Source organism: Cynoglossus semilaevis, chromosome 16 (assembly GCF_000523025.1).
Source record: "Cynoglossus semilaevis isolate Cse_v1.0 chromosome 16, Cse_v1.0, whole genome shotgun sequence".
NCBI classification, from domain to species: domain Eukaryota; kingdom Metazoa; phylum Chordata; class Actinopteri; order Pleuronectiformes; family Cynoglossidae; genus Cynoglossus; species Cynoglossus semilaevis.
The window spans coordinates 1,817,616-1,830,137 of NC_024322.1; the positions used below are offsets into that span (position 1 = coordinate 1,817,616).

Here is a 12,522-nt window from a genome sequence, read left to right on the forward strand (position 1 = left end):
AAGAAAAAAAAAACAACCAAAGGTCGTGAGTTCATGAGAAGAAAGTATGAATATACCCACTGACAGACGACGGTCGGTGCATGCAAGGATGATGCAAAGCTACTTCTACCCAGGAAATTGAGAAATGCTTGTTTTGTTTTTTTTTTAACTTTCAAAGATAGAATATTGGCTGTAGAGTAGCACACGATAATACATTTATAATTTAGATGTAGTGCAATTAGCATGAGTTCAGCATGAAGTATATTAGCAGGCATGTAGATCCAAAAGAGCAAATGCATTCAGATTTGATTCTTAATGAACTATTCAAGTGTCACAGTGTCACAGAAGGATTGGATGTTAATGAACAACCAGTCTTCCAGCCAGGGCAGGGATTTTGATTTCACCGATGTTCTAATATAATCCTTGTGTCACAGTTCGCACATTTGTGCTTGATGTCGAACACTTGGGAAACCCTCAGACCACAGAGAATTCCTGTGGTTTTTTGTTTGTTTGTTTTTTGTTTGTTTTTATTGAATTGTATATGGTCTTGCAGGAAGTTGAGAAAAGGGTTTGTTTTTTATTGTTGTGTGCACTGATAATATCAGGGGCTGCAGAACTCCAGCCCATAGTGTTATATCCATGTGTATCTGTGAATACTTCTTGAATGCCATATTGCTAAAAATACTCCAGCTATAGAGGGAAAAGGGGGCAGAGTGCAGTAGCCTTATACTGCCTGAGTCTGATTGGAAGGTTGGAGCAGAAATGGTATCACATATGAAAGTCATGTGATCTATTCCTGTTTCCTGCTTGTGTCTTCTATTACATATTAAAAATTAAACAACAACTGTATATTAGCATATTTACCTAATGGTATAGGAAAATGTATGAGGATCATTATATGCAATACATCATTAAATGCAATAAAGCTTTCAGAACACCTCCCTCTCCCCCCAGTGAGGTGGGCTGCAGGCCGTAAATGTAATTCATAATTGGTGTGCAGCAGCGTATCCCCACACCGCTGCACTCCACTCATATTAACAGCCCCCTCCCCGAGTCCCTCTGTGGCAGATATCAGTGGAAGGCAGAACCGTGCAGCACAGCAACTGACTTGGATGCTCCCCGTCCTCCCCGTGCGTAGCCATGGCAACTCGCACATACAGTCGGCCAATGTGATCCCATGTGGCCTTTCAAGGATTAAGTTGTACAGTGTTGAAATCCAAAGCTGTGAACGTGCAGCATGTTCACAGAGGCAACGTCGGAGCAGCAGCCCATGATCCAAACCACCACAGAGGGAACATTCTGTATGCACGCTGCAGCTCAAAGGTCACGGCAGTCGTAGTGACAGAGTGCTTTCCAGCAGCAGAGACAGGGATGAGGAACCACACATATTTCCATTCAGTGGCACGAGGCCAGATAAAGTAGCTGCCAGTGTTTTTCCGAGGAAGAACCACAATTTTAAGTGGACTGACACAATCCCACTGGAATATTAATGTAAAGAAACAAAACGTTTCAATTTCCAGAATCCCCAGAATGAGTAAATGTAATATTCCAAAAGAGCAGAACGCAGACAAACACATCTGCTGCCTTTTCTGCTCACAATTTCCATCCTGCAAGTCTCCTCATACAGACTGCAAACGCTTCCATGGGAAATAAAATCGCATTGGCACGAATCATTTGCACAATTTCTTAAACAGTTCTTACAACAAAATACAAATTAAGGCAGTATTTAACTTAACAATTACACTTCATTAAGTTCATTAAGTTAGAATCGAGTTCTGGGCTCAGGGAGAGGCAGACACAGACACACAGACACAGACCTACTGTCCTACTGAGGGTGAGTCAGACAGGTCCATGACTACAGACCTACTGTCCTACTGAGGGTGAGGTAATCATCAAATCATCCTTTAAATGTTGTTAAATGTGTTCAACCGGTAGTTAGTGGTTACAGCTCTTGCCTTACAACAGGATTATCAGCAGTTCAGTTCCCGGCTTGAATGGATGGTGTGTGAGTTTTCTCCCATCACCCATAAACGTATAGATCAGCGACTAGGGCACTAATCTATGTCGACTGGATGGATGGAAAGTTTCATAAATTAAGTCAAAAACCAGATGTTAATTTGAGAATCTGCCTACATTCGGCCTACAATCAGTAAATTCACAGTGTGAATCACACAGGCCGCCACTGGAGGTGCGATTAAATATGTGTTTTCTCTGGGGCTTGAACACATGACCTTCTGATTGCAAGGCAGATGATGCAAGATGTAATAACCACAACACTATGGAACCAGAAATGTTACAACTGATGTTTTAAAGTCACTCAATGCTTTTTATATTTACATGATGGTAACTGTGTGAACTAATTCATACATAGAAATCACCACATTCCAGTTCTTTTCTTGTAAAATTTGGTTTCTATTTGGTTATTCCTGAGATAAGCTGTTGAAGAAAAGAAAAAAATAACACCTCTGACTGCGTTTTAGGAGTGCCACGGCCCCTGAACAGCTAATCTAAATGGATCTTGCCGTCACCCGTGCATGACTCATATTAGTAAAAGGGAGTGACACTAATGGATTTAGAAAAGTCTGTGGTGCAAAAAGTCAGAGAGCCTTGAATCTGTTGCTCTGGATTGCACAGTCTCTGCCTCCGTTTCTGAATGCACTAATAGCCAATCGAATCCCATTTGTATTCATTTTGGCCAGTGACATCTCATCAAAAAAAAAAAAGTACCAGAGCCAAATTATACTCTGAGCTCAGAGTATTCAACCACCACAACCACCACTGTTCTGTCAGTTTTTCCCCTGAAGCTCAGTGGGAGCAGAGAGCAGAGCGTGTCCTCACTGTGCCTCTGAGTTTAACAGGATTTACCCCACTGCTCAAAGACTGAATGGTCTCCCTCCCTCTGTGTCCTGTCCGTCTCTGCAGTGGACAAGTCAGGTTTTCAAAATACATAACAAGAAACATACCATAATAATAGAAATGTTCACCTATTTTTTTCGTCCCCTGCATTTGCTTCAAGTCACCTTCAAGGCAAACTTGTTGGACTTGTCTATATTTCACATTAACCATCTAAGCAGCAGTGGATGACGATGATGAATCACACAGAGCATCATCCTGAACGACAGTGATGATAATTACTGTTGCAAATGTTTCAAAGTGAATTGTCTAAACTTGTAATGTGGTGTGACGACCTTTCCTGTGAGTTCAGCGTACTGGCACTGGAACGTTATATAAAACTAATCATCTAACAAGTACTACAAATAGTACACTTTAATTCATTTCAAAAACCTCTTACTTACTTCCTTATACTTAATTATGTTATGTTATAGGTTTTGTTTCTAGATACCTATCTAATAAAATGTGTTGCTCACCAGGCTCAGCTAAGCTAATCTTGCTAACACCACCCAGCAAACTTCTTCTCTTGTTACAGCAACAATTCCGCACCCTCTGACGTTTATTACTACCATTTACGGGTGCTGGCCTATGGGTGCAACCATTTGGATTCACCTGGCCAATTAGCTGTAAAACAGAGAGAAAACTAAAGAAAGCAAAAATTAAAAACTACAAACAGAGGGCAGTGTCCCTATCAACATTAACCACATTATTTACTTATGGCTTAACCATTACAATATTGGTCTCATTAACAAGCTTAAAGAAAAAAAAAAGCTTTCTGATGCCCTAAAAAGGACTGTAACCTAAATTACCCTAGATCTACTCAAACTTCACTCCAGAGTTTTGTCTTTATGGTTGGTTTGGCCTTTTAGATAATGCACATAACATACAGTGGTTTGTGGAAACTGACATCATTTCACATTAACTCAAATATGTCTTAGTAAAGGAAAAAAGTTGGCAAAAAAAACATATCCTAATCCGCAAAAAGGCAACAAAACAAAACAAAAAAAGAAACAAACCTGTGTCTGGAAACCTTATACAGTGACACAGTGGTAATACACTGACCAGTTGACAAAGGACACCAACTTAATGCTTTATTAATGCCAGGTAGTGGTAGTCCAAGGTTTGTGTTTTTTTTAGTTACCTGGGACAACCAACAATTTTAGAACCAAATCTGCTTTTAATGTCCACAGAGGTTTGTCCAAACTAAACTGAACCAGACCCTTCATCATGTTTTCACGTTTTCATTAAGCTGGGACCTCATTGCCATTCATTTGGAATATTGGCACAGTAGAGCCACTCTAATTGTTTCCCAGCACAAAGAATGCTGGGCAGTATACGGGGAAAGGATCAGTGAGAGATGTGATGAAGTCATCTTGACTAGTGCAAAGGTCTGCTTTAAGGCCTGAAGGTCCAATTTTTTTGTTACCCGGCCCCTTTAACACGGCTGGTCCCTGCTGCCCTGGCATCTCAAAAATAGTTTTTGCTCTAAACATGACTTTGTTATTTGGTGATGCGTTAAAAAAATTAGATGTTCTTTTTCTCTGGCCATAATCAGGCCAAATGAAGCTGGTTACAAACACTGGAAGACAAAAACAAAAACAGTTTCAGTCTTTGTGTTTTTATCTAGTTGGTCAGTCTATACCACGTGTGTCAAACTCAGGCCTGGGGGCCAAATCTGGCCAGCAGATCATATCAAATGTGTTGGTTGGCCCGCCAGTATATAACACCTCTGAGGTTTGTCACCTGAACACGTGGAGTCTCCATAAAAACGATTCTAATAACTGCTATTCTTAGTACAGTATATGCAGTATATTCAATATATAGTACATTTTTATAGTATATATATTTTCAAATTTTATTTCCTTTTTGGGAACACAGAAATATTTTAGTAGTATGAAAGAAAATACATTTTGTTTAACATTATTACCTACACTTTTTTTAAAACTAAATCCTTGGTATTGATCTTTGATCTTAACATATAGAAAATGAATGAAACCTTAATGCTATTTTAAAAAATATCTATAAAAACATATATGACACTGTGCTTGACTTTATGTGAAGGTTTGTAAATATTGACTCTGGTTTTTATTTTTCTCTTATAAAAGCAAGACTGGAGTGAATAAAATCATTTCTATCAAGGACAGACTGCAGTCAGAGTGTCCTAGTAGTTAGAGACAAAATTAAAGTTATGTCTGGATTTTTATTTTCAATGTCATTAGAGCATTATTACACGTTATTGACATTTACCTAAAATGGTGAAGGTTTCCTTCACATGCTTTCTGTTGTTTTATACCAAATAACAGCTCTATGTGCAGCCTACCTGGCTGGGGAAACTGTTGATGGTTATCGCTATTCTGTTCTTTAGTAATTGCCCCACGAGAGACTAATAAAGCTGTTACATCTAAACTGATTTAAACTGAAATCCACATGAGTGAGCAGCACTCCTTCTCTCTCCTGATCCTCCTCCTTAAATCTGAGCTGGAATCACTGGCTTCACAGGCAAGGTCTGTGTCCATCCTCCGGTCGTCAGCAAAGATAAACATCAGAATATTCACACAGACAGTGTCAGCCTCTACTGCGCTCATAAAAGCTGTCAAAAATGACTATACAACCAGAAACAATTCAAACGGTTCCCAGTTGTCTGTTGTCCAGGATTGTGGAGGAAAACATTAACACAATCGTGTTGTTAGCAGCCAAGGTGCTAAGTAGGCCACAGGATGGTATGTGACCAAGCCGATGGCTCCCAGGCCTCTTTTTGTTTCTCTAGCATGTGATACTCTGCCCGCTGAGGTGGAAACTTATCCCTGTGAACCAAACAGGACTCAGCTGGATCCTCCCATATCAGTAACAAGGTGAGCTTGGACTTTTGTGTTGTCTTAAAGACAAATTACGATCTTAGTTTGTGGAACTTCCTAAGCAATGGCCTCAATACAGTACATTTGTGTACTGAAAATATTTGGAAGAACATTTGTGTCATTTATATAGTGATTTTAGCTCATAGCTAAGGTATTGAAGTTTTTGCAGTGTTTTGCTAACATTTACCTACTGTATGTTGTACCCTGATGGTAAAGGTTTTAGCAAACTCTCAGACTTTTAAACTAGCTACAGGATGTGATAGCTATCTTTCGTGGAACTTTTGTTGAACTAGCTTAGATTCCATTTGAATCTATCTTGACCAGTTTTTATGGTCAGTCTACATTCAGTCAACCAGGACAGGCTTTACAGAGACAAAAGCTGAGGTCTGAGGTAGAGTTAGTCCTCCAAGAAGATGTATCTTCATGTAGTTTGTCTCCAGAGGGTTAATGTCCCCAGCATGTAGGACAATTACTTTCCATGTTTTTGCCTTTTTTATGAGATAATAAGGAAAGGAAGTGTTCCCCTAACATCTCTAGGCAAAAACAATATCAGACCCACTGAGATTTTTATCTTTAATGCTGACTTGAGACAGAGAATTTAATGTGCGTTAAATTGAGCATGAATAAAGCTTTATGTCTTCTTCTCCACAACAGAACTGTGTCTGCCTGCAGCAGAGCCAGAAGTTCCATGTTGCTCATCATTTCTACCAACACACATGCATTAGATAAAAGACGTTGCATCGGAGCCTTTTATGTCATCCTTCTGGTGAAACATTTGTCCAAATGAGCCTAAAAGCCAGTGTAACTTTATTGCAGCCGTTCTTTACCCAGAGACACAACCAAAGTCAAATCTACCAAATAAAAGAACACTCTGTCTTTAAAACACATCTTTTTTCACATTTTTGTGTGTTTACTGACCATTTTATTTCTGTTAAGTTAACAAAAACATTTAATGGCTACACTCCAACATAAAGGAGGGAGAAAGGCAAATTACACACTGTGTCACTTCTAATTGTCTTTTTATTGTTAATATTATCATTTGGGAATTGAGGATAATAACTGCAGTAATAAAAGACTTCAGGTAGGCCAGTGAAATATGTAAAGGCAAAAAGAATGTTGATAAAGAAAATAACTATCTTTATATTGATATGACTCCTTGATTTAGTTATTTTACTTACTCAGCTGGCTTGTGTTTCATTATATTCTAGATGCAGCCCTTGATTTTAAGTGTCTTAAGGCTTAAATTGTTCCAAACAGAAAAGAATGATGATACAGCATTTTTATATATATTCTGTTATGTTGCCCAAATACTAAATTGGGAATTTATGCCTCATTTAGCACAGGGCCACACGAGCCATTATAGATTGAATGAGTTCAACCAAACGTGATCTCAAGGTGAGTCATCAGTAGATTAGCAGTCATGCACAGATGGCTACCTTTGGACATTTACCCATAATGCCTCAGGTGAAGCAACCGTGGTCGTATCTACCCTGCACTCCACAACACACACACTGGCAAACTGTCAGTGTAGCTCAACATCTTTACAACCACACCTAATTCATACTCATGAAATGAGTCCTCAGTGGCTGCTGCTGCTGCTGCTGCTGCTGCTGCTGCTGCTGCTGCTCTATCACCACTCCACCTCCACATTCCTCCAGTCCAACCGCTCATCTCACTCCTCTGTTCTTGGCGAAGATGAATGTGGTTCGGAATATGGCTACATCTAAATAACAGTCCTTTGCACGTACTCCACCCTGGGTTTCTGCTATTAAATCAAGATCTGAGGACACCTTTCAAAATATCACCACGAGTTCAGGGAAAGGCCGGGGTAAAGGGTGGAGCTTTATCAAACATCTCCTCATCACATCAAGAGGAATAGGAAAATGATTTTTTGATGATAAAATGAGTTTTATGAGCTCTGACGTCTGCTTTTTGCCCTTTTGCCTGTATTTGTCCCTTTGACTAATCAATTTGATTGAGTTTAGTCACAGTTAAAATATTGATATTTTTAAAAAAAAAAGTGTTTTCCGACCAAAGATTACTTTTGAAAAGGTCATGAATTACACAAGGTTTGTCTGCACAAAGATAAAACATAAAAACCTTTAAAGGTCACGATACGGCAGTTCTCTATGAGACTCATCTTCATCATCATCATCATCATCATCACTCTCAGATCCTTTTTTATCCACTTTTATCATTAGATAGACATTTTCTGTTATGTCTATCCATTTGCATTAACATTAAATCGACTCCTTATTGTTTGCATCACTAATACATAATATTTCAACATAATTATAGCAAATATTATGGACAAGATATTCTGAAAAACAATTAGATCAAATGAGCATACTTGTAATAGCACTATTTCATAAAAAGCCTTACAATTATGGAAACAGAAATCTTCCCTGTTTCTTCCATCCATTCAATATCATGCAGTTGCCATGCCAACCTGTTAGCAGACTCACGCTGCCGCTATAACGAACATGGGAAAAGCTCCTCGGCTATTGAGCAACCATAAAGCATGGCTTTCTGAAAGAGTACTCCCCCGGTGGGGAACGGCGGCAGGCGTGACTGCAATAAAAACTCACCGAGATGTCAAAGACCTCCTCTGTGTCGTCCAGCATACGGACCCTGATGGTAACGTGCCGCCCAGGGGGCATGGCTGGAGGTCTGTGCCCCGGGTCCAATGTACTGATGCCAAGTGTCTCGGGGGCCCCCAGACGCTGTCCTGCACCACAGGCCATTTGTTCTGGCTCTGGCTCCACCATGGTGCACTAACACTGCTCACTGCCCAGCCTGCAGAGAAGCAGATAAAAAAATTATAGAATTAACCCACAGTTTAAAACAAACAAACAAACAAACAACACTGTAGATAAAGAATCACCCAGGCTGTAAACCTGTTCAAACACAGCATCAAGAATGCAGTAGGTGAAGTACAATCAGCAGGAGCCCGGAGGACCTTCATTGTCCCACTAACACGGTCATTTGCAGATGCCGTGTTAGCCTCAGCCTTTAATGGCTGATAATTCAGCCCCCGGGGAGAAGCAAATGTTGTAAAACAGAGAATCCAAACATGTTCCTAGTTTTAATGCAAAAATCTGAAAGGACCAATTGATTTGACAAATGAGTCACAAGGGCAGAGTGTAAAATCAGAGAGTCAATACAATCCCCATTGATTAAAGAAGTCGTAAAAACAAGGAGCTGAGGACACACGGAGCAGACGAGTGAGGTTTAAATGGAAGGCAAGGGAATCAAGTCACATATGTGATGTAACTGACTGAGGAATCAAAGGGTTAATGTCCGAAGCAGTAACAGGTCAATTATTTATCATTAATTATCATCCTTAGAGTTTGTAGAATAATAAACACCACATAAATGACACTGAACTGATTTAAAATGATTAAAAATGTATGAAGAGAGTTGAAACGAACGTTTTCCAATGTTAAACAGAATAGATGACCACAGGATAATGATTCTAATCTTGTCTAATGGACAAACAGATACTGTGGTTAAGGAGGAATGAGAACAGACAGAAACAAAGAAAAGAGCTGTGGATAGCTAAAATAGATGCTGATGTTCATACGTTTGTGTAAGGAATAAGCTGTAGCTTTAAACAATTGAAAGTAAAAGTAACATACAAGTGATCGATTTGGACTGGAAAATACCTGGAGAGAATCCACTGAACCAAAGCAAGAAGATAGATAGAATGTGTTGTAGAATAGAATAGAATGCTAATGCTCCTATAACCAGTCGAAGCACTTTATGCATAAACCACTAGTTACCACCAGGGCTCAAACCAGTGACCTTCTTAGGGAATGGCAAGAGCACCAACCGCTCCTCCACTGTGGCAATTTATTTAACTGTAAATGATCACTAACAAAAGAAAGGAGAGGATAAAAATACAGCTGGCGTCTCGGTTACTGAACACCACATGACATCATTCCTGTGCATCGATAAAATGACTCAAGACATTGATTTCATATTAGAAAACTGTTGCTTTGTATGAAAGTCCTAGTTACTTTTAAATTTCACTCTAAGCCAGACAAACATGATGATTAGGCTTTCTCCAATGTAAGGTAAACACACACACACACATGCTGTGTTTGTCCCAGGTCTAGGAATGTGTTTGGACAAAGTGACCAGACTCATTCATTGTGGTCTGACACATGAGCAAGACTCTCTCCAACCCCCATCTCTAACCATCCGCTGCCAGATGCCTCCAGGCCAAACTGCCCCTGCTTAATTCTCTCTTCATTGCACATTCCAGCAGTCTGATGTCATCCTGAGAACTCACCCAGTGCTTGATCGGAGCGCTGGAGCCGGTGGGCAGTCACGGAGCCACTGCAGAGGTGAACGACTGCTGCCAAGTTTAGGCTGAGAGCTGAATAAGGCTTTTACCAAGAGTGGATAAAGCAATCCAGCAAAGTACCAGGGAAAATAGGCCAAGAGTGGTGTGTGTCTCGTGACAGTCTGGGGACACCAAAAGAAAGTTGTACTCCTACTTTTAAACTTCTTCATAACATTGTATTTAAATAGAACGAAGTTCAACACCAACCATAAGGCACTGAGTTATGAGAGCGTGTTTCAGTTTCAGTATTTGCACCTGTGTGTGTGCTGTCATCACTGAGAGCTGAGGAGTCTTCTCCAGCCTACATCCACACTAACGCTCCCTCGGGGTTGACGGAAACCAGATTTACTGGTGTGAATGGAAACAAACATTATTTAAATACCTGTCCAGTGGCTGGGCCAGTCACACCGTGCCCCTGGCTGCTGGGAACACTGGCTAATGTTTCATTTCCCATTTGTAAAATCGAGTCTTATTTAAACGGCACGTAACTGGATACTCTACAGACAAAGCACCAGTGAAACAGAGGCCAGTGAAAGAGTAGACCGTGATTCCAGCTGCGGTCCCCTCCCCAGCTCTGGGCTTCATGAATCAACTAGTCATGAGCCTCGGTCTGTGGGCTGCTCTAAATAGGTAACTCAGGTGCAAACAAACACACAAATAAGGCACTGGTTGGGCAGCTGGCACCTAGTTTCCAGAGCATGTCTGAGACACTGAGCACACACATATAGTACAAAAGGCCAGAGGGACATTTACAGAGGGTCTCTCATGGTAAACCTCCCTGCCTTTTAACTTGTTTGCTTGAAATTTCCCACCTGAATGTTACATGGGGCTGTGACTGCTGACTTACAGGGTTATAACAGTGGCTCCTGTGTGTGCAAAGGAGGGGTGGGGGGGCAGGGGCCCCTCAGTGCAGCTACAGTTGCTGCCTGCCACAGCTGGAATCTTTTAGTGACAGTTAAAGGGCCAGGGGCCGGGGGTTTAGCAAAGGTACCTGTGGAGAGCTGCAAAACAAAAACATATATATAAAAAAACAAGAAGCTCTGTGTCCTTGCAGACACTGATAGCTGGGTGTGGCTGGCACTGCATGAATCAATTTGAGTTCCCACTGTATTATTGGCAACGTGACATGTGTGCAAAATGACACCCGTCTGTATACATGCGTGTTGGAACCAGTCCCGTGCAGCCGGATGTTTAAAAAAAATTAAAATCACAGCAGAAAATGGTAAACTCCAGGTCCACCCTCCTACTGAAGGCTCCCCTCACACAGTCTTGGCAGGGTCTTCTGTCACCATTAATGTAATGTAGGTTAATAGAGCAGACTGCTGCTGTAATCCTCAAGACATTAGCAACCAGTGCAGGAGATGTGGACATGGACCAGCCCACGAGTCTGGACTCACCTGCACAGATTCTGCTGCTGGAACTATACTCATTTTTCACTGAATTTCTCCCCTGGCTTTTTGGAACATTTCTTGGACATTTAAATAAAAGTAAATCAACATCAGTGACTGCAGAGAGTACACGTCTGCACACGCACACACACACACATCCTTACATATCCACTGTATATATAGCATGTAGTAATATAGTAGCCCCACACTGTGGGACAGAGCAGGGCATTTAAAAAGCAAGATTCCTCACAGGAGTGATAGGGATCACAGCACAGGAGGGCTAAAACAGTCCCAGGAGTTTAACCCTAATCCCTTCAAACTAGTTGAATCACTCCTCCTTAAGAAGACACACATGCAGGCAGGACTCTGCTGCACGATTCTTACCCACTTCTGTGGAACAACCGGGGCTTAAATCCACACAGTCCACGCACACAGTCGTCCGTTACGTCCCTGCAAGAAGGAGGAAATGTTTTTACATCCACGTCCCGTATGTGTAGGAAGAGGTAGAAATGGAATCCCACGGAGGAGTCTCAGATGGAGGCGGGGAGCAGGGGCAGGAGGAGGCGGCGTTCTGCGGTCGCCATGTCGGACGACTGAGCGAGTTGGTCCGGGAGAGAAGGGATTAGACTGAGGAGAGCGGCGGATTCACTGCCGGTGCCTTCACTCAGACAATGAAGGAGGTGCAGCTCCTTAAACCTCCTCCTCCTACTCAGCAGCAGCAGCAGCAGCAGCAGCAGTAGTCTGTAGCAAAGTCGGAGCAACAGCACCATCTAGCGACTTAAACCAAATGTGCTCTTTTTGAGTGAAATATTTTGGAGAACCTTTAGGTATTTCTGGGCTTAATTTCAGAGAATATTCAGACCTTATTAGCCGCATTATTTATACATTGTGTTGTCTGTTAGAATATGTTAATTTCTGTTTCATTTTAGGGTGTTTTTGTTCAAGTTTAACATAATCGATAATAAGAGTTCTTATTTTTCCCTAATTTACGCTCTCTATTATTAACTTTAAATTGTCCTTAAACATGAATTCAACCTTTAACAACAGATGTCATTGTTTA

The 12,522-nt window shown here is 41.0% G+C and overlaps 1 protein-coding gene across 2 annotated transcripts in view; it reads right to left on the reverse strand.

The window, feature by feature from the left end:
• LOC103391591 (FERM, ARHGEF and pleckstrin domain-containing protein 1) overlaps nucleotides 1-12,455 on the reverse strand; it is a 43,019-nt gene extending 30,564 nt beyond the window's left edge. The window contains exons 1-2 of one of the 2 annotated variants that reach the window (XM_008327901.3): nucleotides 11,847-12,455; nucleotides 8,315-8,522 (exon numbers count right to left, since the gene is read on the reverse strand). In XM_008327901.3, coding sequence (XP_008326123.1) covers nucleotides 8,315-8,494 — 180 coding nt within the window. In that variant the 5' untranslated portion in view covers nucleotides 8,495-8,522; nucleotides 11,847-12,455. The remainder of the gene's footprint in view (nucleotides 1-8,314; nucleotides 8,523-11,846) is intronic. The other variant, XM_008327900.3, reaches the window with a different exon arrangement.
• Nucleotides 12,456-12,522: the final 67 nt, after the last annotated feature.